Here is a 27,156-nt window from a genome sequence, read left to right as displayed (position 1 = left end):
GCTACGCCCGTGGAAAATCACCTCCGAGGAGCCGGCAGAGGTGGACCAGGGCAGAGACCTGTTTCTCATCACGGGTCCTACAGTGTCGGTGCCCGTTAACTCTGTTTACTGTAGCGCTTCGGCGAAACGAGAGTGTGGCATTTTAAATCTGCCGACTCGGAGAAATTTCTACCAGACCAAAACACCATCACCTGTGGTTTAATGGTGCCAACAAGAACACCGCTTTTTATTTTTTAATTTTTATTTATTTTTTTATTCTCATCTAAGGATACATTTTTTTTTATTGCATTGAGAGAGAGAGGGGAAGGAGAAGAATGGGGGAGAGAGAGAGAGAGAGAGAGAGAGATCAGTTAACTTGCAACCGTTAACTTGCAACCCAGGCATGTGCCCTGAGCAGGGATCTGCCACCTTTTGGGTTGGGGGACAATGCTCCAACTGACTGAGCCACCCGGCCAGGGCAACACCAATTTTTATTAAACTCCTCTCAGGATCTTCTGTAGAAAGCACACCATTGCACTATCTAACCTAAGTGTAGAGAACACGGTTACTCAGTGATTACTCAGGGTGTTTTTCCTGACCCTTGTATTTCAGGTTCTCTTAAAGTCTAATTCAGATAATTACCAATGTATTTTAAAATTTCTTCACATATGATACCAAAAGAAGACTATTTAAAGTTCTTGACATACGTTCTAGATAGCTTGATATTCCTTTGGATATTTTATTTGTTTAAGAAAACAGTCTCCCAGCTCTCAGTTTCATTGCTTTTTAGATCTTTCCTGTTTCCCTGGGCCACAATTCCCCCATGTGTTTTGGTTTGATATTATTGTGGAGAAGGAAACAGAATAAAGAAGTACAGAGATAGAATTCGCATCCCAGCAAACCAATGGCCATTGTCCAAGGAAAGCTGGGGGAGAGTGAACTGGCAGGGTTGGAGGGTTTGGTCCCACAGGCGAAGTTTAGCCGGTAGCGCAGAAAACTCCATTCGGTTACAGATCTGCGTTAAAAGGGCTCAGAAGGAAGTGAGGTCGAGTCTTATAGGCTTTGTGACAAGAGGCAGGTCAGCTGACTCTTGCCTCATGTTACCAAAGCCAGACCACGGCAGATCTGTCTTAGGGCAGTGGAGTGTCTTGTTTTTCAACCTGGAGGTAAATCTTCTTTTCTTTGTTTTTTCTTGGACTGCAAAAAACAAACAAACAAACAAACAAACAAGAAACAAAGTTGTAGAGGGAAGAGAAAAATTACAAGGAGACCAAAAACCAAAATAAAGTGGATCATAAGTGAATACAATGAGAAATGGGTATGAGGCTTATAAGGTTTTTCCAGGGTGAGCATTGCAATGAGTTCTGAGGGGTGATTCTAAATAAGAGCTCGGGGAATAACTAACGTGGATAGAGTAGTTTCTAGAATTCTGTGGTAAGAACGAGACTGGCCTAGGTTCATTATTTAAGCTCTTCTACCCTTCTCTGTAATGAAGAACGTGGGAAATGTCTAAATTTAATCTTGTGTCAGTTAAAAATGAAGATTTCAAAGTCTAGACACTGTTATCTTCAGTTCTCCAAATAGAATTTGAGAATTATTTTAACCAAAGTTAATTTACTTTTCAGCAGTTGGATAAGTGAAAAATCAATTCAAATATTTGTTCAAATTGCAAGTTCCTCAGCCGTCTTGTCTTTGCGAATACCAGGATGTTGCTAATACTCACAGGAATGCTGCTTTCTTCATTTCGTTGATTCCAGACATACTCTGTTGACATGTCACTGTTGAAAATAATCTTGAGATTTGGTGTGGGACTGCTACTGTGTCTCCAAGCTCCTTGCAGAAGTCCCCCCACCTGGAGGCACTTAGTCCCACCTCTGTTTCAGGACCCGTTTGATATGGGGAGAGTAGCAAAAGCTTACCTGAATTACCCAGTGGTGCTGGAGTCCTCTCAGACTCCAGATGTAGGGGCTCAGACAAGTCTGCTGAGCTCCCAGAGCGTTTATGCCAACAACAGCAATAGCAACAAGAGCAACAATAGGAACAACAGCACCAGCAACAACAAGAGTAACAATAGCAGCAGTAGCAACAAAAATGGCAGCAATAACAACAAGAGTAGGAACAACAGCAACAATACCAGAAACAAAAGCAGCAAAAATAACAGCAGGGACAACAATAGCAGCATCAACAACAGCAGCAACAGTAACAAAAGTAATACAAACAATGGCAGCAACAATAGCAATAATAACAGTAGTAACAAGAGTGACAATAGCCACAACAGCAACAGCAACAGCAAGAACAACAACAGTAACAGTAGCAGATATGATAGAAATGACAGCAGCAAAAACAATAGCAGCAACAACAGTGGAAATAACAGTGACAATAGCCACACCAGCGACAGCAACAGCAAGAACAACAACAACAGGAGCAGAAATGATAGAAATGACAGCAGCAACAACAGTGGAAACGACAGTGACAATAGCCACACCAGCAACAGCAACAGCAAGAACAACAGTAACGGCAGCAGAAATGATAGAAATGACAGCAGTGACAACAGTGGAAATGACAGTAACAATAGCCACACCAGCGACAGCAACAGCAAGAACAACAACAATAACAGGAGCAGAAATGATAGAAATGACAGCAGCAGCAACAGTGGAGATAACAGTGACAATAGCCACACCAGCAACAGCAACAGCAAGAACAACGACAATAACAGGAGCAGAAATGATAGAAATGACAGCAGCAACAACAGTGGAAATGACAGTGACAATAGCCACACCAGCAACAGCAACAGCAAGAACAACGACAATAACAGGAGCAGAAATGATAGAAATGACAGCAGCAACAGTGGAAACAACAGTGACAATAGCCACACCAGCAACAGCAACAGCAAGAACAATGACAATAACAGGAGCAGAAATGATAGAAATGACAGCAGTGACAACAGTGGAAATGACAGTGACAATAGCCACACCAGCAACAGCAAGAACGATGACAGTAACAGCAGCAGAAATGATAGAAATGACAGCAGCAACAAAAGTGGAAATGACAGTAACAATAGCCACACCAGCGACAGCAAGAACAACAACAATAACAGGAGCAGAAATGATAGAAATGACAGCAGTAGCAACAGTGGAAACAACAGTGACAATAGCCACACCAGCAACAGCAAGAACGATGACAGTAACAGCAGCAGAAATGATAGAAATGACAGCAGCAACAAAAGTGGAAATGACAGTAACAATAGCCACACCAGCGACAGCAACAGCAACAACAACAATAACAGGAGCAGAAATGATAGAAATGACAGCAGCAGCAACAGTGGAAACAACAGTGACAATAGCCACACCAGCAACAGCAAGAACAAGGACAATAACAGGAGCAGAAATGATAGAAATGACAGCAGCAGCAACAGTGGAAACAACAGTGACAATAGCCACACCAGCAACAGCAAGAACAACAACAATAACAGGAGCAGAAATGATAGAAATGACAGCAGTGACAACAGTGGAGATAACAGTGACAATAGCCACACCAGCAACAGCAACAGCAAGAACAACAACAATAACAGGAGCAGAAATGATAGAAATGACAGCAACAACAACAGTGGAAATGACAGTGACAATAGCCACACCAGCAACAGCAAGAACAACAACAATAACAGGAGCAGAAATGATAGAAATGACAGCAGCAACAACAGTGGAAATAACAGTGACAATAGCCACACCAGCAACAGCAAGAACGATGACAGTAACAGCAGCAGAAATGATAGAAATGACAGCAGCAGCAACAGTGGAGATAACAGTGACAATAGCCACACCAGCAACAGCAAGAACAACAACAATAACAGGAGCAGAAATGATAGAAATGACAGCAGCAACAGTGGAAAAGACAATAGCCACACCAGGCAGTTGTGAAATGGTGGAGATAACAGTGACAATAGCCACACCAGCAACAGCAACAGCAAGAACAACAGTAACGGCAGCAGAAATGATAGAAATGACAGCAGCAACAACAGCAGCAGCAACAAGAACAGCAACAGCAGCACCAAGCACAGCAGTGACAGCAGCCACAACAGCAAGAGACAATGGCAGCAGCAATAGCAATAACAGTAGAAGCAGCAGCAGGAGCGGCAACAGCAGCAACAGTGACAATAAGAGCAGAAATAATGAAAGCAGGAACATTAATAGTGATGGCAGCAGAAACAACAGGAGACCAGCATCAGCAATGACCATGGCAGAAACAACAACAGCAGTGACAGCAACAATAGTAACAGAAACAATGGCAGTAACAATAGCAACAACACGAGCAGCAGCATCAGCAACAGTGACAATAATAGCAGAAATAATGAGAGCAGGAACAACAACAGCAGTAAGAGCAGCAGAAAATAACAGAACTGACAGTAGCAACAATAACAATAATAGGAACAATAGCAACAGCAACAAAAACAGCAAGAACAATGATAGCAACAGTAGCAGTAGCAACATCAACAACAAAAATAGCAGAGACAACAACAGCGGTGATAGCAGCAGCAATAGGAACAATAACACCAGCAGAAGTAACAAGAGCAGGAAAAGCAACAGTAACTGCAGCAGAAACAACAAAAGTGACAGCAGCAACAACAATGGGCACAAGGAACCACAACAGTGGCAACAGCAGTAGCCAAAAACAATATCCACAGCAACACCAACAGCACACCTGCAGCAGCAGCAGCAGCAGCAGCACAGCACCCGCTGGTTGACAGGTGACTAAGTGCAGCCCGGTGCTGGGCACCCCACCTCCATCGTCCCACTTGTGGGCCCAGCCCTCTGAGGGGAGAGGTGTGGGTGGGTGCGGACTCTGGCCGCCAGGGCTAGAACCTCGCTTTCTCACTGGCTGCCCGACTTCGGGAGGGTCCTGTACTCTCTCTTGCCTTGGTTTTCCTCAGTGTCAGCTGGAGCTAATAATGATGCCTGCTGCCCGGAGTGCTGCAAGGATTGAACGAGAAGGGCCTGAAAAGCACTGGTTGAAACCATTTAATAAGTATTAGTTATCGTTCCCAATTTTACAGAAAAGGAAACGGGCTCAAGAGATGAAATAAATAACATGTTAATACGTCAAAAGTCTGTCTTTGTGCCCTTAGGAACCGAATGACGGGCAGTGGGGAAGGGGCCCCGCCCCACTCTGGTCTTGTTGCCTCTCCCTCCGTGTGTGACGCTCTGCTTGGGGTTAGCTCTCCTGAACTAGGTGCCCTGCATGCCTGATCCCTGGTGCCATGTGCGGTAGGCCCCTGGTCCCGGCCATTGCTGCCTCACGCAGCCTGTCCTCATCTGTCTCTGTGTGTGGTCCTCGCCCAGCCTGCCACGGCCCTCATCTCTTTCTGCAGCTCCCCAAGCTTTCCATGGATCTGTCTCCTGTCTTCGAAAAAATACTCTGGGTCGTGCAGAAACAGAATAGTGGGAACCTTCAGGGGAGTGTGTGTCGACCACATGAACGGGTGTAAAACAATGGAGTTATCTGTGCCTCTGTGGCCCAGCATGAACCAGCCAAGGGAATGGGGACTCCGGCCGGCACAGGCGAACCTGTGCACCACTGGCCTACGTTTCCCTTGCTCACAAAGTGCAGAACCTGTTTCGAAATTTGACTTCCAACACGACATCCAGGTACGTATTTTCTGTTTTAAGAAGCAGCCATGAAAACTTCTATGGATAATGGCAACGGCTCCCAGACACGGAGGAAGGGCCAGGCCCCGTACAGCTTGACCTCATCCAGTCATTACAAACACCCCAGGAGTAGGGGCTGCTGTCCCCATTGACAGATGAAGAAACTGAGGCTCAGAGGAGGTAAGGCCACATGGAAGGGACATGTGAGGATCTGCCCTGTGGGTCCTTGCCCCTCCTCCTGACACTGGGGCTGCCTGGAAGGGCCTGGAGGGATCTCAGTCCTGGATGCCGTGGAAGGAGCTTGGCGTCTGTCCCACAGTGCTCAGTGAGCGCAGGCTCCTTACATGGGACGCAGTCTGTCCTCGAGGGGAGGTCCTTGTGTGCAGGGGACACTGTGTGCAGTGTGGGCTACGTGGAAAGGTTGTCAGAGCTGGATGTCTACGTGCCCCGGGCATAGAGGACAGGTGTCCTGCCACAGAGGGTCAGGCCCCCGTGGGACCGTGGCCTGTGCCTGGGGGTGCACCCTCCACAGAGCTGGGCCGCCACTCAGCTCCTGCACATTGTCAGCAAGAGGAAGTGCCACTCAGTGTGGTCCGATCCTCTGGTGATTTGCTCGTTTTACCAGATCCTGGAAATCCAATTTATGTGGAATTTCCCACTTTAAAAGCGGCTGTGTGGGCCAAGCAAGGCCCTGGGGACTGCAGTGCCCTGCGGGCCCCCGCCATGACCGCTGCATGAATCCAAAGGCCCTTCCCACGCTAACCTTTGAGTTCCAGGAAAAGCCTCAGACAGCAGCGATTCTGCTGCAGCAGCATCCGCCCAAATACTGAATGGGCTCAAGGTGAACATCTTGTAGAATGAAATTTTGATAAATTTCAGTTCAGTTCCTGGCTCCAGCGGGCCGGAAATGGAGTGTGGATGAAGAAATACAAATATCTAAGCATACACACAAACTCGTGGGGGCGGGGGGTGTGTCTGATACGTTTCTCTTAGATTTTTAAAAAAAGGTTACTTTTTGACCAGGTTCGTATGGTTCAAAATTCACAGAGTACCCAAAAGTATGCATTGAAAACTCTTCCTCCCACCTGTAACCCACAGCCACCCAGGCACGTGAGAGCCGGGGGGAGGGTCCCCGTGCAGCCTTCTCAAGATCCAAGCAAATGTGCCTGTGTAAGTTTCCACTTTCCCCCACACTTGCTAGACTTTATACTTTCTTTTTTTTCCATTAACACTATGTCTTGGAGAACTTCCCTTATCTGTGTATTTAAAGCTGCTTCATTCTTTTAAATGGCTGTATATTTTATTGAATGACATAATTTATATATACAAGTGGTCTCCCAAGGAAAGGGCATTGAGACCGTTTCCGGTCTTTTCTTAGATAAAAAATTGCCTTCCAGAATAGGCCGGTGCACAGGCGATTTTGCACATGTAAATGTCTGGACGTGTGGAATTGCTCGTCCTACTGGCCCTGGTAGAGGTTTCCAGTTCGTGTCCTACTGGCAACTCAGGGCGCTTTCTGCACGCTCTTTCCCAGCAGAGGGCGCTCCCACGCAGCCTGAGCACCACCGTTCCAGTGGGTGGCCCGGCCCAGCACAGCCGTACTTCTCTGACCACCAGGGAGGTGGGGTGTATCGTATTACATACAGGGTCTGGCAGAAGTGACGCCTGCTTGAGTGTGGTTGGTAGGTAATAACATGGGTGGAATAATATATTGTTTTAAGGTGAACATTTTACCTAAAATGTCCTATGGTGTGCTTGAGCATGACACTGCTATGTTACAGAATGACATGCTTATGGTTTTGTAATAAGAGAACTTGTAATAAAAAAGGGGCATTATTGGTGCCAGGCCCTTATTTAAGAGCTGCCTTTTTTCACTGACTTATCTGCTCACGTCCTTTGCTCATTTTTTTCTTTTGGGTGGTTGCTTTTATGAATTTCTTAGAGCTCTTTACACATTGGGGCAATTAGCCCTTTGTAGAGGAGTAAATATTTTCTCTAATTTTGCTGTATGATGTAAGCTTATAGTAGTTTTTCAATGCAGAATTATAGATTTTTATGTAGGCAAACTTATGGATTTTTTATTGTTGTTCAATGGCCGTTGTCCCCACTTTTCTCCTATTACTTTTCCCTTGCCCTGTTGGATTTTGGATTTTTGGCCATATTTCAAAGACCTCCCCTACTATGAATGTAGAAAGGTATTCTCCTATAGTTTTCTTTCTTCCTTCCTTCCTTTTTTCCTTCCTTCCTTCCTTCCTCTTTTGTAGTTTCAAGTCTGATTTCATTTGAACTGATCTGTGATGACACACAGATTCTCCTTCATCTTTCCTTCCAACTGGCTGCTGAGCCGGCCAGAAGCCGGTCTGAAACAGTGAGCCCACTGGAGGACTTCAGCTCTGTACCTGTGCATGTTCTCCACCTCGCTGATCGTCTCGGGCAGAGTCTTCCCCTTGGTCTCCGGCAGCAGCATCACCAGGCCCCCGGCAATCAGGCCGAACACGGCTGAAAGCCAAACAGAGGTAAATCACACCGAGAAGGGAAGCATTCCGCCTCTATAATTAGAGCTCCCTTTATTTCTTAAAAAATGTTTGGTAATTTCCTATACTTAAGAGTTTCTCTGCCATCTGACACCCCTGTTTTCCACCATCGATATTTTGCTGATCCCAAACGCGGTCGGGTTACAATGCCTTTTAGGGAAATGAAATCCTTCACATTTTGAGTCAAGTTTATTCTAGGCTAGAGAACTTTGCCATTGTATGAAGACACTTTGGAGTTAGAAATAACCGTGAAAAAAAACCAACTCTAAGAAAAGAAATAACATAACCTTGCCAATATAAAGCACTTGGTAAGGAAAAGTGAGTTAGAAACTTGGATTGTTACTGGCAAATGCAAGTAATGAATCTCTTTTAAAAGCATTACTATATAACAGCATAAAAAAGTATAGCCAGGACTTTGATTTCGAATTCAGGTGTTTAATAAATTCCAGTTGTTCTTCTTTTCTTTGTCTCCAGCTCCAATTTTTTCTATATGGTGTGTGTGTGTAGGGGGGTAATAGCAAACATCATAGTGCTTTTGTCTCTTTAAATTCCCACTAAAGTTTAGGGATGTTAAGGGTACATTTTTATACATTTTTCTGTAACAGAATGCAGGAAGTGGGATGTAGGCGCTTCACTAGTTTTGGAGTTTCAGAAAAAAGTGCACGCTGAACTCCATTTCTGCATCCTTAAAAATAACCACTAAACTGGGGGCCCCAAGCTCAGGTGTCTGGTACCGGCCGGGCTGCCCGCGTCCCGCTCTTCAAGCCCTGGGAGGCTCTGCGCTCTCCCTGGAGCTCTGGAGCCCCTGTGTTAAGTGGCGTGATATGCGCCTCGCAGGCTTGCTGTGGGGCTGAGATGAGTTACTGTCTGTTTTCTGCTTAGAACAGTGCCCCACAGACCTGTGGGGATGCACTTGGTTGGAACCCACACGAATAGTAATTACACGCAGGTGGCTTTGGGTCTCTGAATTGAGTGAGCTACGAAGTCATCCAATAGAGGAGTCACGCTATCGCGATAATGTACACAATATACATTGTATATTTGGAGGGATAAGCCCAGCCTACCTGGGCGTTCCTCTCCCCTCCCACAATGCTCTTCCGAGGAGGATTTTTGAACATGTTCACTTGTGAAGGGCCTGACTTCTAGATTTCTATTTCTGGTCACTTCAAGACCACAGTTAGCACACCAGTGCGTGGGAAAGGAAGGAAAAGAAGTTAAAATGTAAAACCATTAGTTCTGGTTCCTGGTAGCTACTCAGATGAAAAGTTGGTGAGGGATAATTCCTAACAAAAATAATATAGAAAGTTGACATAGAGTTGACTTTCAATGTGGAAAGGCAGCCCTGGCTGGTGTGGCTCAGTGGCCTGAGTGCCGGCCTGTGAACTAAAATGTCACTGACTGCATTCCCAGGGAGGACACATGTCTGGGGTGCCGGCCAGGTCCCCAGTTGGGGACGTCAGTTGCCTCTTGCACATCCATGTTCCTCTCCCTCTTTTTCTCCCTCCCATCACCTCTCTGTAAAAATGAATAAATGCTGAAACGCAATTGTGATCCTTTCTCTTCTGAGGGAGGGTCAACCATGGTCCCCCTGGGCCCAGACTTGGCATTGCTGGGGGAGGACAGTCCAGGGCTTGTGCGCCCCACAAGCAGTGCCAGTCGTCCCGTGGCCAAGCCATGGGCATCTCAGGATAGAGAGCTGTGTCCCCCCAACGTGGGCCGTGGTGGTGTCAAGTTGGAAAGTGGAGGAACTCCTTGGGGCTAATTCTGGGGTGCGTTCTAGCCACGGTCAGGAACTTCTCTTGGCAGGTCAGTCCCAGGGGAAAGTCTGCCCTCCCACGCCCCCCAAGAGGAATGAACAGAGATACTTGGTGTGGTGACCAGAGGGAGGAGGAAATTGACGATCCCCTGGTGTGCACCTGAGGGGGTCTCTTTCTTCCTCCCCTCAAGGTGAGTGAGTGGGTGTTTGCCCATGGTAAAACGTATTACATTTTTGTCAAACTAAAACCAGTTCAGAACGGGCCTTAACAGGGACCGAAAGGGGTACATTGAGACGTCCCAGCCGGCGTGAGGAGGGGGAGGTTTTGTGTGCAAATCTGTCACCGTGTCTGCGTGGAGAAGGAGACAGTCTGCCCCCACAGTCTCAGCTGTGAGCAAGGCCATGGGCGCGGAGTGAATGGAAGGGCCCAGGTTCCCCTTTCACGGTCTGTGGACTTCGTGTTCAACAAAGGCCTGTGCGTGTTAATTGTAGATAATTGGGGGAGATTTGGGCCTGCCACTTTCTACCCGGCAGGATGCTCAAAGAAAGTTCTGGCCAAGGGGAGGGCTTGGCCCGAACTTTCCTGCAGTGTCAGGAGGCAAGGGCGCCCTCCGGAAGTCTAAGTATAGCCCGAGCCACTGAGGAAGCGGGTCCAGCCCTGACCCCAGCAGGCCCTAGGCTGATGCATGGTCTTTGTCTGCTGGGGCCGAAATGGCCTCTGCAGAGTTCGACAGCCTCTCCTTAAAGAGGGGCAGCAACGGGTCTGTAGGATTCTACATCTGGCTGTGGAGGAGGAGGAGGGAGTGAGCTCTTTGATCACGAGACCCGAGGAGGCGTGGGAAGCAGCGAGGGGAGTTCTTCAGGAAACTCCTTCCCATCCCCCTCTTCCTAGATGTTGGACCCCTTCGGCAGGAGTCCTAGGGGGTCCCCACACTTGAGTATCAGTCACTACCGACAGTGTTACTCATACTAGTGTTACTAACATTGACAGCACCACCCATTACCAGTCACACTGAGTTGTTACAATGGGCACCTATTTGGAGGTAGGAGAAGGGGGGTCCCTAGAGAGGCAGGTTTTCACTCAAAAACGTCGCTCAGGATTTCTTACCAAAAACCACCAGGGGAAGATCGTGCCAGAGGTCGGTGAGCCGGTACACCAAGAACGGCGTGAGGATGCCCGCAAAGTCGCACATGGAGGAGGTGACATGGACACCGAGATTCCTGGAACGGGTTCGACCTTTTCACTTACGAAGGCACAGTTCTCACTTCCCACCCACCCCCCAGTGGATAATTCCCCAAATCATTAAAATGTCTGTGAACTGAAGAAGTGTTCACGTCTCCCTGACCAGTGTGGCTCAGTGGGTTGGACATCGTCCCACAAAGAGAAAGGTCACCCGTTTGGTTCCCGGTCAGGGCACATGCCTGCGTTGCAGGTTCAGTCCCTGGTGGGGGTGCACGAGAGAGGCAACTGATCGACGTGTGTCTCTCTCTCTCTCTCCCTCCCTTCCCCCATCTCTAAAAATAAATAAATAAAATCTCTAAAATAGTGTTCATGCTATTTTCACTGCAGGTAAATGATATATGCTGCATAGTTCATTTGTATTCTGTTATATTTGTTCTATCTTAATTTTCTTGAGAATTTGTAACTGGGGGGCGACTTCACTCTCCACGTGCGTCACCTGTTCCCTGTTTCTATGGTCCTGTCACGCTGTTCCCGATCGCCATCTCCGGAGGCTGCTGGGAAATTCTCTCTGGCAACTCGGTGCCTTCTGTTCTCACCCCACATTTCTGCACTTGACCCCAGTCTGTGAGTGTGAGACATGGCCAGCGGCTGCCTTTAAATGCTCTCCTCCTCTCTTACCCTGTGCTTTGAAAAGTCAAGTGTCCTCTGCTGGCACCTGCGTTGTTCTGGCCAAGAAGCAAATGCCCCAACCCCTGCCCTTCATGCTGGGGAACACGTGCCCACCTGATGAATGTGGGGTACAGTTCCGCACTGACCAGGCAAACGATCTGGAAGGCCATGGTGATGCCCATTCGACCCAAGCACCCGGCCGCGACTCTTAGCCCGTGCAAGTCTGTGGGGAAACACAGCCCTGTTGGTGTTGCACACACACCTGCTCTTCACAGAGTGCTCCCTCCTGGGGCGGGGCGGGTGGGGGCGGGGATTGGCGGGGGAAAGTCCACATTCCAGAATGGGACAGGAGAACAACGCAGGGTCTTCTCCAGGTTCAAGACAGTGTCAGCAAATTCTCCATGTCTGTTTACTGTAACTTTAGACACAGTTGTAACAATCTTTTAACTTGAGACCTTGGTCATCGATGACCACAGAATTATACCAGTTTCCAAAGCCGGGCTGGCTTGAGTCTGGAGAGGTCACACAAAAGAAGTAGGAAAATATGGGGACACTCTGTCTAGCTGCTGATAACAGAAAGATTCCAGCTGAGTTCCATGTTGCTAATAGGATTCTGGTATACAGGGTTTTGCTTCCTTTCACTGAGAAAGTGTCTTAAAAGGAAAATAAGGAACCGAGGAATTGTTCACTGACGACATTCACTTAAGTTTTCCCGTTCTGCACGATGATGCCGGAAGGTCCAGGGGCTGCTTAAACTACATGAGAGGTGCGGGGTCGGGCTGTGTTAACCTGGACCCGCTCTGCCCCCCGCCCGCACTCTCCGCTCTGGGCTGGCTAGGGGGCTTGCAGCGCGGGTCCTCCTTATCCATCAGAGAACAGTCAGCCTCAATTATATTACATCAGGGCACTGCCAGGTGCAATTGCTCTGAAGGTATATGTGTTTGTCAGGAAGGTCCTAGATGCTGCACTCATCCTTTCCAGATGGGTCTGGATGATAAATGTCACGGTCCTCCTATCAAAGGACAGTGACACCCGTAGTTCTTGGATGTGGGGACACAAGACCCTGGCTTGGCCTGACACTCACCCTCAGGGATAAAAACCGAGGCCAGACAGGCTGCCCCCGCCACCAGGTTTGACCCAGCCCACGGAAGACGGCGACCGATGCGGTCGATGGTGAGGATGATGAGGAAGGCGGCTGGGAACTCCATCAGGGAGGAGTAGAAGAAGTCCAGGTAGATGTCGCTCCCTTCCAGGCCCATGTGCATGATGAGGCCCTGGTAGAGGGTCGAGCACGTGAACCTGAGCAAAGAGGAAGCTCCAGTCAAAGGCATGTGACAGCAGGTCACCGAAAGGGGGAGGCCGCTGGAAAAATAAGAGTTGACCGGAGGTCACCTTCTTGGTCTCGGTTGTTACTATTCCCTCCATCCGTTGCTTTTACGCTGTGTGACCCACTGCGGCGTCTGGCTGTGGCCCCAGAACCAGGGGAGAGGAAGAAATTAGGATAGCGTTCCCTGGCCAAGTTTGAAAGGCAGAAGAAATGTTTTAGTGGAGTGATTTATTTAGCAAAAGTATACAGGCCATTAGTGGTTGTTAATTATTTCTCCGTGGTCTTCTAGTGCCATGGGGATCAAAGGACTGACTACTTAATTCCAATTCTGGAAAACCAGAGGAGCACATGAGCGTAGCCTCTCTTCTTAGTCATTTACCTTCTGCCATGACACAAATAGCATTTTGACAGTGTTTCTAATTTTGTTCGCTGGAAGCGGTCATTGTCTGTAATGGGAAATAGGAGGATAACTGGTAAGAGTCACAGTTATTCCCTGGTGCGTGTTTTTATGCAGTAGCCTGAAGGTTGCTTAATTAATTCCGGACGAGCTTTGCTTGTGCAGGGACCACGGCTCTGCCCCGGCTGCTCTGACCCACCCCGCGCAGACCCTCGGAGGCGAGCCTGCCGCCCTGGGCAGGGGCCAACACGGTCAAGCCGGAGTTTCCCGGCGTGTGGAGCCACTGGCTTATTCTTGTGCTTTATTCTTGTTCAAAAGTTATTTCTCCAGGTAGAAAATAAAAGGAGGAGGCCCTTTCCTCACCTGCTCTGTGCAGCCAGGAGCAATCTACACTCATGATCAATGGATCAATACCAATCGCTCTCATTTTGGGGCTATTTGAAAAATATTGGTTCCTGGCCCTTCTCTTGACTAATTAAACAGTATCTTTGGGGAACAGGTGGAGAGGGTCTGGCCTTAATATTTAAGAATCTCCCAGGTGATTCCAAGGCAAAGCCGAGGTTGAGGACGGACTGAGGATGTGGAACAGGAAGCTGGGGTCAGCGTCTGCCTGAGGAAGACGGTGTCGGGAAAACCTGCTCTAAGGCGGCCCACCTCGCTCCCCACCGTCAAGGCCAAAGCGGAGCTGGGCTGTGTGTGGAGGTACCTGCTTCCCTCCCTTGAAGTGGGCAATCGGTATGGAAAGAATTGGGAAAGTTTTTCAATGAAAAGGGCTCCTTACCAGTTGAACATCAAGATCAGAGTGTGTTTCCTAATCTGTGGGGTTCTGACCAGGTCAAGAAACGAAGGCTTCAGCTTGGGATTCAGCTTCTCGCTGACCTCCTCGTCAGGGCTCAGGTTCTGAGGGTGGAAACAGAAAGAACCGCTTTTTATAGGAAGCAAGGGGATCCCAGGGTCCTTCCTACCAGGGGAGAAAACAGCACCTTCAAGCGCATGAGCTCCTTCCACCTTCATGTAGCTCCTTCATCCTAGAAGTTGGGTCCTGGGTTTCTCACCCCACCCCAGAGCACAGAGGTCAGATAGCCCGGGCACCGATATAAAGGGGTGCTATCCAGGTAAAGCACGGGGGGCAGGGAGGGTGAATTGAGACCCATGTGATGGTGTGGGAAGGACCGAGGACCTTGGGGAAGAGACCTCTAGCGAGACCAGCCATGACCAGACTTGTCGCTGCTCCGTGAGCTGTGACCTCTGTCAAGACGGTGGCCTGCCCACGCACACTCTGTCCCTGACCAGCCTCTGCTTGGGCCTAAAACCCAAGGGCAGGTGTTAGGCTGGTCATTAGTGGAAACAAGTGGGTATTCCAGCCGCCTGGAAACCAGAGAAGTGGGCGGGAGACAAGGCCTCAGAGCCCCCAAAGCCTCGTTTTCCATGTCATGTAAAATCTCAAATTCTCCTGGGTTACCTATCTTAGCGCCTCCATGGGGAACGATTTACTCTTATTTTGACATACCCTCCGGCTCCGTCGCTCGTCCCGGTCAAGAAAACAGAGCGCTGGGTAAGCATCTTGGGACATGTTCTCTCCAGAATTTTTAAATGCTAAGAAATGACTGCGTTTGAAAATCCGTTTTCCTGATCTGGAGACCTCCCCTCTGGGGAAGAGCCCCTTCCCCAGGGACTTCCCGGGGTGTTGATGGACACCCGGGGGGAACCAGACGTGGGCACTAAGGCACCGGGCCCAGCACAGGCCTCGGGGCACGAGACAAAAGCCCCTCATTTGACTTTTCAGTGTTTTTTTTGGTTTCCTCTTACTTTTACGTTTTCCAACTATTTAAAATATCTGACTGGGAAACCATGACTTTTGGTGGAGAAGCAGCACCCCTGGCATGGGGCCGCCCCTCTGCTGTGCATGTTTCCCGCCTGCACTGCCTCCTCCCGCCGGACTTGACCTTGCAACTGCTCGCTCACCTGAAGAGATGCGGGTATGGGTTTGCCGTTCTTCCTTGAGATGTGCTTCAGGACGCTCAGGGCTTTAGCACTTCTGTTCTGGGAGATTAGCCACCTCGGGGACTCAGGGATGCACCTAGGGCACAGAGTGAGTGTCGCGATGCGGCTACAGGGAGAGAGTCTTGCTGGCCCCTGTCTCCCTGCCGCCATAACCAGATTTCCATGGGGGACCTGGCACAGCGAGGCACTGACGAAGAAAAGAGGGTCACGTGGGGGCTGCAGAGCAAAGAAACCACCCACAAAGTGAAAGGGGAGCCTGCTCGCTGGGAGGAAATAGCAGCAAACCACGCGTCTGAAAACAGTAACATCCAAAATGTATAAAGAACTTATACAACTGAATTGCAAAAAACCAAACGGTCCAATTTAAAAAGGGGCACAGAGTCAGATAGTTTCCCAAAGTAGGCAGGTGGCTGACGTCACCGATCATCAGAGAGACTCGGGTCAAAACCACAACGAGACGCACCTGTCGGAATGGCTGCCATGAAAAAGCCTGGCAATACAAGAGCGGGCGAGGACGTGGAGAAAGGGGGGCCCTCGGGTTCTGTTGGCGGGAATAGGAATTGGTGCAGCCACGGTGGAAAACAGTATAGAAGTTACTCGAAAATTAAAAAAATAGACCTGCTATGTGACACAGCCATTCCATGTCAGGGTAGCAATCCAAAAAACCCAAAAACACGAATTCAAAAAGACATGTAAATTCTCATATTCATTGCAGCACTATTTACAACATCCAAGATGTGGAAACAACCTGTATCCGTCTGTGAATGGATGGATAAAGTGTGTGTGTGTGTGTGTGTGTGTATTATTCAGCCATAAAAGAGGATGAAATGCTGCCATTTTTGACAACACGGATGCACTGGAAGGATGTTACACTGAGTGAAGTGAATCAAAGACATACACAGTACCATTTCACTCCCAGCTGGGCTCCAAGGGGGGAAACAAGTGCATAGATAAGGAGCAGATTGGTGGCTGCCAGAGCAGGGGTTGAGGGGTGGGGTGCGTGAAGGGGGTGAAGGGGGTTCGAAGGTACAAACTGCCAGTTACAACATGAGCCAGTCCTGGGGACGCAGTGCACAGCATGGCGGCTGCCGTTACCAGCACTGTAGTGCCCACTGAAAAGTTGTTATTAGGGGGATGGATCTTGAGAGTCCTCGCCCCAGGAAAGACATGTCATAATCTTGTACAGGGGAATATGTGACTCTTTCCTCCTTCAAATGCTTCTACTCAGCCTTGTGTGGGGAGCCTCAGCGACCCCCCAGAGGGTTCCTAGGGGGCCTCTGGGAAGCCAGCTGCACAGCCCCAGGTCTGGGAGGCAGGCACCGCTCAGGTGGGCACCAGGTGCTTCCGCTGTGAGACCTGACGGCAGGTGGGGAGGCGGGAGTCTGTGCACCATCACAGGGGGAGCAGATGTTCTATCTGTATCGTTCTGAGAGATGACTTCTTAAGGGAATGAGGGAAGGGTCTGAGATCCGATGGTGGGAGAACTTACAAGCCAGACTGCACAGAGGGAGCCTGACTGGGCTGCACACAGGCGGCCCCTGCCCACCCTCGGGCAGGCCTGCAGCTGCTTGGATCTGTGTCTGGAGGGGACTCTGAGCAGCTCCTTCAGGGTGATGGGTGGAGGACAGACCCTCTGGGCTGCTGGGGTCCTGACTCAGGGAGCCAGGAGTCACTTTGAGAGGCCAGGCTCACCAGCAACTCCGGACAGATGCTTTTGCAGGAGTGCGGGGGAAAGCCATCAAGGAAAGCCACTAGGAATGGAAGGTACATCATGCAATGTCAGGTCAACAGGTGATCCCAACAGGCATGTGACACATGAGAACCATAGAGACCTGTGTGCCACGCTACCTAGCTGGGCAGGCTGCCCAGGATGGCCCAGGGAAGGCGAGGCTTGCACGGGTCCTGCCTCCTATGACTTCCACGCCCCCTCTGCCCCAGGGACTCCTCTCTTCTCCTCGATGGTGCCACCTCACTCCCCATCCTGGCTCCTCCTGCCCAGCCTAGAGTTTCCAAAGATCAGTGTTGTCTCCTGTGCTGTGCCATCCCCTGCCTCTCTGGGCCCAGCTCATTTTCTCTAATTGATGTCACCCATCCCCATGGCTGCACCAATGAGGTGAGTTTTCCCTGAACTTCTGTGTAACTGCCCCGGGGTAGCTGCGTGTGGATGTCTCTCCGGCACCCGCGATGCCACGTGCTCAAAGCTCACCTCCTCCTCCTCCCTTGCACGCTGCTCAGGTCTCTCTGAATGACACCCTCCCCAGCCCACTGAGGCCCAGCTACACTCAGCTCCTCCTCTTTCAAAGCCTCCACAGTCAGCCACTGGGCCCTGTCGTTGCCACCCTGTCCACAGTGTTCGTAATCCATTCCCCTTCATGCCCTCGACTTTTGTCTCCATTTAGGCGCTTGTCCTCACCTGCAGGGATCAGGGCAACAGTCTCTCACTTGAACTCCTCGCCCACATTCTTCTTCCTCCCAAACACCTGCTTTCTACTCTGCATCTTGAGCCATCTTTTGAAAATGTTGTCCCATCTTGGAGTTTGCCCAGTTGTGGGTAAATTAAGTCTGATTCTGTTGAGTGAAAGTGGCAAGAAGCAGTGTTTCCGAGGTGGCCAGAACTTGGATAATGGGTGGGCCTCCGTCCTAATGAGCATTAGGTCTTTCTTCTGAGGGGGACACAGTTACTGAAAGACTCTTAGGCCGTAGAGGTGCCAGGTGGACCTAGAATTTTAAATGCAGGGTGAAACAGGAGGATGGTGATGCTAAGGTCAGAGATCATAGCAATCCAGGCCAGATATCGAGAAATCCTATTGGGAATGGGGGTGGGGAGAAAGGGGCAGATTGGGAAGCAGGAAAGGGGTAGGTTGGATATAAGGAGGGAGCTAAGAATGACTCTTAGAGTTGTGCTGGATTTGGGGGGAGAAACAGGCTTCCTGGGAAAGTTGAGGTGTTTCATTCTTAGACAACCATGGGAAGCACAGGGGGATACCCGCAGGGATGAAATGCGTGGGCTTGTTGAATGGGAGAGAGGTTTGGCTGGCCGTGCAGCCTCCCCCTTGTTTGATTTCAGGTAACCTCACAGTGGGGCTTCTGATAGCCTCTGCTCTTTTCCATGTTTCCCGAGGGCAGACAAACACATTTCACTTGTCCTGAGAACTCTGATTGATTGCTATGGTCTGTGTGGGGTCCCAAGTTGACCTGGGCTGAGGTAAAGGTTGCTGTGATTGATTGGGGATGTCTGCTCCAGGCATGGATGTGGGCAGTGGGCATGTGAGTGCCATGCCCTGCCTCCTATGTCCCCAAGTTTCCTCTGAGAAGGGACAGAAGAAGAAAGGCAATTTTGTTATTTGCTTCAAAGGCTACTGCAATCACCGGAAGCTAATGTAAACACCACATAAATCATCTTAAGCCTGAAGTAAAAGGACATTTGCTTCCCAAAGGGGTGGAAGCTCTTGATATTTGTCCCGGAAATATGGACCGGGCATCCTGTGGAACAGAAGAGTGAAGGAAACCTTAGAAGTCAGAAGGATGGTGTGCATTAGGGAAGGTAGAAACGAGATACTGCAATTTATTTTCTTTCCCATTCCAACTGGACTTACCAATAATAGAGCAGGAAGAAGAAGGTGGGCAGGGTGACCGTCAGCTGCAGCCACCTCCAGTGCGGCAGCGCGTAGGCCACCCCAGCCAGCGCCAGGAGGCCCACGGTGAAGGCGGCTTGGTAGAAAATGCCCACTGCTCTCCGGTAGCTCTGCCCGATGAATTCCGTAACTGCAGAGAAAACCCACGTGGTCAGCAAGTCAGTGCAACACGGAGCTGGCTGCCCAACTGAGGGGAACCTAGAAGGCTGACCTCGAAAAGTACAAATTCTAGAACTTTCTATACAGCTGTCCAAATTGTAAAATGTCCTTTGAGTCCTATTTTAGAATTATTGCTATTGTGTTAATTAATGTAAAAATCTTATAATCCCACATTAGATGGGGGGGAAAGGCCTGCTACCGTGAGCAAAACATTTGATTTCTAGAATAATTTCAAGGACAGATGCAGGTGCGTTTCGGAGACATGCGAAGTTTTGGTGGAGAGTAATAAGGCAGTGGTGGTTTAAGACCTGAAGAAATGAAGCAGACCTTGAGTTTAGACCGGAGGTGGTTTTGATGTAAATGAATAAATACCTCAGTGTGGCTCGTTCTCTCTCCCAAGTTAAACATTTTCCTGGCAATTCTGTTAACGGGAGCGAATCGCTCGGAAACCTGCCAGTGGGCGTCAGGCTGCCTGGAGTCGGCTAGTACCGGCTTGCCAAAACCGATTTTTCAATTCTCTGGAATTCGGCACGCTGGTTGCTAAACTCATTGGCACCTCGAAACCTGTCGTGCTGGGAGTATTTGTAACTTAGAAGTCGGAAAACACTATAGATCCAGGGCTTTGTCTTCCAGGAGGCCCACAGCACAAGGGGCCGGGGTTGGCTCGTCCAGCCCTGTGACTGCCTCACAGCAGGTAATAAAGTCTGTGGTACCTGAATTTAGGGGACAGTTACTTGTATATCACCAACATACTAAAATCGAAATTTCAGATATTCCGTGAGCCACAGAGTTTTTGTATGAAGTGTTTGGTAATTGTATTAAAGACTTCAACCATTTACTGTGAATTATCCAAAAGTATTTTACGACAGAGTGAAACAAAATTTTTCAAGCGCTCCCTAAATGGAAATGTCTGTCTTTCAAAGTCATTGGAGTCATGGATGGGTCTGAAGCGGGGGGTTGGGGTGGACAGAGGTCAAGGGGAAGGGGCTTCCTGCAGGATATTTGGAGGGACTAGAGAAGAAAGAAATGTGAAGAGGTGGAAAGTAACAGTTGCTGAAATTCATGTTTATACAATTGAATTCTACATATTTTGACAGGTCACGTGTTCTAGAAACCGAATTACTGACAGAATAACTGCGTCCGTGAATTCCTTTGTTGGCCAGGCGTGAGCCGGGGACCCGATAGTATCTCACACTTCTCTCTTTATCTCACAGAATTCCTTGAGCTGACTCTACCAGGAAAAATGTTAAGCACACAGAGTCTAGTTCTTTCCTGTGTCCTGAGAGCTTTCTTATCATTATGATTTCAGTTTCCAAGTGTTCACTTCCCTGTATACGGAAGCTATTTTAAAAAATTGACTTTAGAGAGAGGAGAAGGGAGGGAAGAGAACATTAATGTGCAAGAGACATCGATTGGTTGCCTCCTATGCACCCCGACTGGGAACGGAACCTGCAGCCCAGGCATGCGTTCTGACCGAGAATCAGACTGGTCACAGTTGGGATTGTGGGATGATGCCCGACCAACCGAGTTACTCAGGCCAGGGCTGTGGATGCTATTTGAATGTAGCTGAAGGGAAAGTAATGATGGGATTAGTCCCCAAGATCTAATTATGGTGGTCATTTTTCCTATATTGCCTTAAAGATGCTGCTATGCTGTTTGAGTCCAAATATTCTCCTGCACTCCACAGAGCTTGTGCCTGACTCTGGCTCCTTCTGAGTGGCACGTAGATGACGTTCCCAGTCCCACAGATGGCCAAGGCAGCTGGACTGACGGCGCACTCGCCAGCTTCTTTGTTCATAAACTGAGGATACCTGTGGTTTACTAGAGTAAATTTATGCAAAGTACGAAAGTCCCTTATAAATCTAGCATATCACTCATCACTGAATTTTTTAATGTATAGGTCTTGCAGGCTAGATTTTTCTCTCTACATAAATCCCCCAGGTGCAGAAAACACAAATTCCTATCGAGTTACATAAGAATCTGGATGGCTTAACATTGACCCTCATTTCTGACTTCATTGTTTTGGTTGTGGGAGGGGTGCAGAATGAGCAGACCTATGAGATCTTAGAGACTCCTTTGTTCCAGGAAAAAATACGTCTCGACACTGTCTTGAGGCTGAGCCTGGTTTTCTGCCCAGCTACCCCCCACCTGACCATGTTTCGGCGGCAGTGACCGTTTGTTCTCCTGGCCACAACCACAGGCGTTCTTACTCAGGATGTAGCCGATCAGCCAGCCCGCCTTGCTGACCAGCCCTTGGATCAGGCGAAAGATTAACGTCCATGCATAGGTCGGAGAAACGGCCACGAGAACTCCAGCTATGGCGTTGATGAGGACTGTAACCAAGAGGCAGGGAGCGCGGCCAAACCTGCAAGGAGAAAGACAGAGAGAGGGAAGCGAATTGAATTAGATGCTTGGAGGCTGTAGAAAAACCTCTGAATCACGGAAATGCAGGAGGTACAGATGAACGCCCACCAGGAGAGTCTGACTTCAGGTCAGGTCTGGGCAAGACTTTTCATCGGCACACAGTGCACACGCCCATTTTAAGCAAATGGCCCCGTTCACCCCAGGACCAGAGCACTTCCCAGTCCCACACTAGAGGGTGTTGAGGGAAAGGTGATTCTCCCAGGCCCCCCACTGCCGAAGGCCCTAGGGGCCTGTCTGGGTGAGCTGGGGCCTTTGCACAGCCAGTCCCAACCAGCTGCCACCCAAGAGCTTTTGCTTTAGGGAAGACAAAGTTTATTGTTCAGTGCACCCCCCAACATTTCTTAACAGTGCTCTCGGACTTTGTGGTATTTGTATATCTCTGTGGAAAGGGTCTCCTGAGTCTCGCCGCCTACGAGTCCCTTTGAGAATTGCCACCCGAGGCCTTTGTAACTGAGTGCCCTAGAAGGACGGTGTTCATGCGCGTTATTTGAGAGACGTGGGTTTCGTCCGCGTAGGGACCTAGAGAGTACGTGAGTACACAGAGCAGAGGAAAACTCGGAAACCTGGGTTGAACCCTGGCCTTCCCACTCAGCATGGTGCTGGGGGGTTAGTCAGCCTTGCTCAAGGTCCCCGCCTGGGAAAGACCAGTCTGACCCTGACCCAGACGGCGGTACATATTTGGAATACAGATCGCCGTTTCTGAGCCCACGGGGGTTCCCCTGTCACACCCTCTCAGGTGCACAGACAGAGAGAATGGAAGAAGAGGCAAAGCCAGCAAGACTCCAGACAACTGAGGAAAAACGAAATGGATGTGGGCACAGCCTTTTGGGGAAGAATAATGAGTAGTCAACTTTACTGAGGAGAGTTGAACATGATGAACAAAATAACGACATCATTAAGAAGGTGGATAATTGGCTGGGGATTATGAATCAGGAATGCATTGTCAGTAGAAAAGTATAACTGCTCTCCTGCTCCTTGGGTGGGATGAGAATAATTAACTCATTTATTCAGCCCGCCGGGAGGTCCAGCACCTGCTGGCTCCCATCTGTCCATGTGAGTGTTGGTCTCTGCCCCTTTGAGTGAAGGAGAGGTGGGGAGGGGGCCCAGCCACACTCTGGGGCCCAGGGGGCCCAGGGACCCCTCCCTTAGTGGCTCTCCTGCCTTAAGGTCCTCTCCAAACAGCTGTCCTTGGTTCTGAGGTGATGAAAATAACAGCGGATGACCTTCCTCTTCCTCCCACAAGTCCCCCACACAGAGTCCCAGGAAGAGCTGTGAAGGGAAGCTGAGTGGACAGTCTTGGGGAGCTGCCGGGGGGGCCCAGCCCCTCAGCTGTCAGCCTCCCTCCCTCCTACGCCCCAGTGGGCAGGGCGGGGACAGTGCAGGGGCCCTGGGCCTGTGACAGATTAAGCCGTCCTTACTTAACAAGCCGGTTTCTAATCCAGCCTGACAGTGTAACATAATCAGACGAAACGTTTTACTTACATTTACTATTATACTCCCAGGCTTGGGTTTAGGTACAGCTGGGATGACAAGCACAGAGTAGCTTTAATTTACCATTGATTTCAGAATTAAGTATGTATTTGTATTTTACATAAAACTGTGATGTAATTGTATAGTTCTGTAACACTACATATTGTATATTTATATAAGGTTGTATATTTATGTAAAGCTGCACAATGATATGACTTAGATATATTCTTCTATCTCTGGCTCACTGGGTGACCAATGACTACAGAGAACGATACCATTTAAAATGGCCTGGACCGTGGAAAATACTCTGTAGTCGGTATTATGGGTATTAAATAATTAGCCCCGATAGCCCAGTTATCTAAAGTGCTTAGCAAGTGTAGAGCACATCTTTCTGTTCCTTTTTTTTTTTTTTAGCACTCCTAAAATGACCGATTACTCATCCGCAGAGGAGAGATTCAGGCCACCAGGGGCTTTCAGCGCAGCAAGTCTGAGGCTCTGGGATAAATGACAGAGAAGGGGGAGCTCGGGGTCCTTGAATGCTGGACCTAAAGACCCAGGTCAGCTGCCAGACGTCCCCCCCCCCCCGCTGGTTTTCCTTGTTTCTCGCCAGCGACACGGATGTTATGGAAGTGGCAGTGACATCCTTAGTGTAAACAGGCCCGCTTCCCTCTCGCCCCATTTCATCCGAGGCTCCACACCTGTGACTGTACCCGGCCCCAGGCCCTGACCCGGGAGCCCTGTGATCACACGGGCAGCCTGCGGTCACTCGGCGCCGAGGACAGGTGGGCCAAGGGTGGACAGAGCTCAGGGGCCTGGAGGCGCACACCAGGCAGATAGCTGTGAGGCCAGAGGATGGACTGGGCCCCCACAATGTCAAATCATCTGTTGTTCTCCCTTTGAAGCCTCAGCTTCTGGACAGCCCCCAAGAAAAACCACTGCTTCATACTGAAATATCCTTCAACCACCCAGAGAACTGGAAAAGGAAGAAAGACAGGGGCCTTGCTTCTCTTCCCAGCAGAAGTTGTCTGAGATTGTCAAGGCGAGTGACACTGGGCAGGGCCATCACAGCCTGCGTGATTTGGGAAGGAGGGCGCTCCAGCCGGCGTAGGGAAACCCACCTGTCTGCTATGTAGCCGATGCTCACGGAGCCGATGAAAAATCCTGCGTTCACAGCCGACTGAAACAGGTCCAGCAACCAGGAGCGGGCACACACCAGGTTAAACTGCCGAGGGAGAGAGGGGTCCCCGGGCGGGAGGGAGAGAACACAAGATCCTGTTGGAGGCCCCTGCACCTGGGAACTCATCTGTGTCCAGTGCATTGAACCGATGGGGTCAAGGGGCAACAAACCCATTGTTTTCGTGCCATTGTGTTAATTTTCTCTGCGCAGCCAAAAGCTTTGTTCCGCAGCCTATGTAGCATTCCATCAGGTAGCACGCCATCAGGCTAAATGCTGTTACTGGCTCGATCAGCTGAAACTGGGTAATTACTTCATTTCTGCACAAAACCATTTCCCTTTCTAATTTTAACACACAGAAGCAAAGAGGTGTATACCGAAGCCCCCGGAGGAAGTTGGGCCATGTGGTGTCTCGCTGCTATCTCTTTAACGGCAGTTGGGGGGTGAGGGGAGGGGGGCAAGGAGCGCCCCGCTTGGGTGGCTACGCCTGGTTTGCTCTCTTTTGGAGCAGATGCGGCCCTGGAAGTCAGGAGCTCCGGTTGCCAGGGCTGACTGCTAATTCTCTCACTCTGTGGCCTCAGGCAAAATTTTTCTCTGCTCTGGTCTCTGTTTCCTCAGCTCTGTAAAAAAAGATGAGGTCCACCACCCTGTGAAGCCCCCCTGTGAAGCCCCCCCTAACACCGCTATGGTGTGAAATCTGTGATCGTCCACATTTAACATTCCTATCGAATCACTTCAGGTCCTCAGACAAGGCCCCTCGACCTAAATGTCTGTTCATACAGAACATGTTCCGACACATTGTCCGAGCAGTCTTTTAAAATTAAGCCGGGCAACAGGCGTTCTGTGTACTTGCAGAATAATTTCATCCCCCCCTTTTGCTTTCCCTCTGGTGAAAGCAAGCCCACTTTTTTGTTGTTGTTTTCTCTATATTTACTGAAGTGAGGTTTTGCGATTGGATGTTGATATTGACAGTAATTTTTAGTAATATGATAGTAACACAGTATAAGCTCCGACCCCAAATGTTTTCATGTGGATCCTTTGAGCAAATTAAATTAAAAAAATAGCCATTAAGAGACAAGTGCATTGTCTCACAGTACAGCACCATTTGGGTGAGTTTCGTGAGCTTGAAGGAAGACTGGAGGGGGAGGTGGGGCTTCCTGAAAAAGAGGGGCTTGAAAGTTTCCCCTTTCCTGGCATTATTACCAGGAATTCTTGCATGGTTTTGCTTGTTTCTTACTGGTGAGAGGTGCACGAATGAGAGTCGTTATTGCCTGAATTTGATCAGGTTTACACGAATCAGCTCATGCCCCAGACAGGTAAGAGGCTGCCCGTCTTTGTCAGAAACTGGGGTTTTCTAATAACAGACCTTGCATCCAAAGAGCATGCCTGGGCCTCGTCGGCTTCTTCCTTAAGAGAAGCTGCACCATCTGCTCTGTCGTGTCTACATCCTGCCTCACTTACCTCGGTCACTATGGAGGAGCCGGGCGTGTCATACACCCAGCCATGCCGGCAGGGGCCCAGCGGCAGGTGGCTCCTGTTGGCAGCCAGGCTGGCCAGAGGGTCCACGCAGCCCAGGCCACTCTGGTTCCAGTCCACCTCAAAGCTGCGGCACTGGCGAGCGAAGGCCTCGCCCGCCGGCCCGGGCTCGGGCACCGTGAAGTTCAGCTCCTCGGCCAGGCTCCAGCCGCATCGCTGGCTCAGCTCGGCCGCGCCGGGGCTCAGGCAGCGGTGGTCCGGGAGGAAGCCCAGGAAGACGATGCCCACGTAGACAGGGGCGAAGAACGCTGACAGCAGAGACAGGAGGAAGAACGCTTGTTTCTGGAAGGAGTCGAACTCCCCTATGTGCTCTAGAATGTCATCCACGGTCGGCATTATCGCTGCAGGAGGACGGTCGGGGCGTGCTTCCCAGCACCACCACAAGTGTCCCGAGAGAGGCCACGGCCAGCTCAGCACAACTCTGAGTCCAAAGTGCGAGCATGTGTTTACTTTAGACAGAGGGCAGCCTTTGGTCCAGACCTTTCCAAGGCCGGGCGGCCTCCTGCCGAGCTTTCCTCCAGCAGGGCCGGGTCCCGCTGCTCTCCTCCTGCCTGAGCCAGCGACCCGGCCAGACACCTGCCGTCCAGGTTCTCCTCTCTGCGCCAGTGTCCCCGCTCCATACCGGCACCGCAAACAATCCTCCCTCTGTGTTTTTCACAGGGCGAGAAATCCGAGTGCTCACATATCGCAGGCCCGTTAATCTTTCCTCAGCAAACGAGTGTCCTGGAAATGAGCATGCTCACACCTTGCCCACACAGCCCACCCCTGGTCCAAGGGGCTGGAGAACACGCGTGCCTCTGGCTTTGCTCGCCTGGGGCGATGTGAATCACGGACTTGGGTCCGAGCCCTGGTCCGCTTTCGAGGAGGTGTGCCACTTCCACCACAGTCCATGCCACCCACAGTGGCACAGGCGCTGGCCCCCCACTGCGGCTGCTCGTTCGGGTCTTTGTCTGGATTTTACAATCCTCCTTTTAAAGGAGGCCAGTTCTTGCCTTTCAGCCCAGAAGTGTCCTTCCCTTGACCCGTTGGTGAGGAAAAATGGCTGCCATGCACGTAGGTCAAGTGTAAGCCAAGAGAGCCCTCACTGTGCTGTCGTATTGCCTTAGCTATTTCTGCCTGTGGTCAGGGTGCCCTGTTAGGATGATGCTGGGGCACCCACACGGCAGGGAAACACGCGACCCATTTTCTGGTGGGTGAAAGGATCTGGCTGCGGTGGGAAGCCACCATACAAAGGCGGCCGATTGAGAGCTCTGCACCTTGGAGCACC

The 27,156-nt window shown here is 49.9% G+C and overlaps 1 protein-coding gene across 1 annotated transcript; it reads right to left on the bottom strand.

Annotated features, from left to right (window-relative positions):
- Nucleotides 1-207: 207 nt before the first annotated feature.
- On the bottom strand, nucleotides 208-26,312 carry LOC119034906 (solute carrier family 22 member 2). The gene is made up of 11 exons (XM_037126077.2): nucleotides 25,815-26,312; nucleotides 24,298-24,401; nucleotides 21,496-21,650; nucleotides 19,088-19,256; nucleotides 15,453-15,567; nucleotides 14,269-14,387; nucleotides 12,848-13,062; nucleotides 11,878-11,986; nucleotides 11,020-11,132; nucleotides 8,021-8,120; nucleotides 208-1,176 (listed from the first exon to the last, which is right to left on the bottom strand). The coding sequence occupies exons 1-11, from the start codon at nucleotides 26,223-26,225 to the stop codon at nucleotides 1,110-1,112; spliced, it is 1,677 nt and encodes a 558-aa protein (XP_036981972.2). The 5' UTR covers nucleotides 26,226-26,312; the 3' UTR covers nucleotides 208-1,109.
- Nucleotides 26,313-27,156: the final 844 nt, after the last annotated feature.

This window comes from Artibeus jamaicensis, unplaced genomic scaffold (genome assembly GCF_021234435.1).
Source record: "Artibeus jamaicensis isolate MK-2021 breed Jamaican fruit bat unplaced genomic scaffold, CSHL_Jam_final contig_497, whole genome shotgun sequence".
Classification (NCBI taxonomy): Eukaryota; Metazoa; Chordata; class Mammalia; order Chiroptera; family Phyllostomidae; genus Artibeus; species Artibeus jamaicensis.
This window is presented reverse-complemented; position numbering and strand designations above follow the sequence as displayed.

Bases quoted from the DNA above. Each gene is read 5' to 3' on its own strand.
- LOC119034906 (XM_037126077.2), bottom strand. From the start codon at position 26,225: ATGCCGACCGTGGATGACATTCTAGAGCACATAGGGGAGTTCGACTCC. The intron at 24,402-25,814 runs GTAAGTGAGGCA...CTCCCTCGGCAG, and splicing joins GCTCCTCCATAGTGACCGAG to TTTAACCTGGTGTGTGCCCG. The intron at 15,568-19,087 runs GTAAGTCCAGTT...TCTGTGCCCTAG, and splicing joins TTCTTCCTGCTCTATTATTG to GTGCATCCCTGAGTCCCCGA.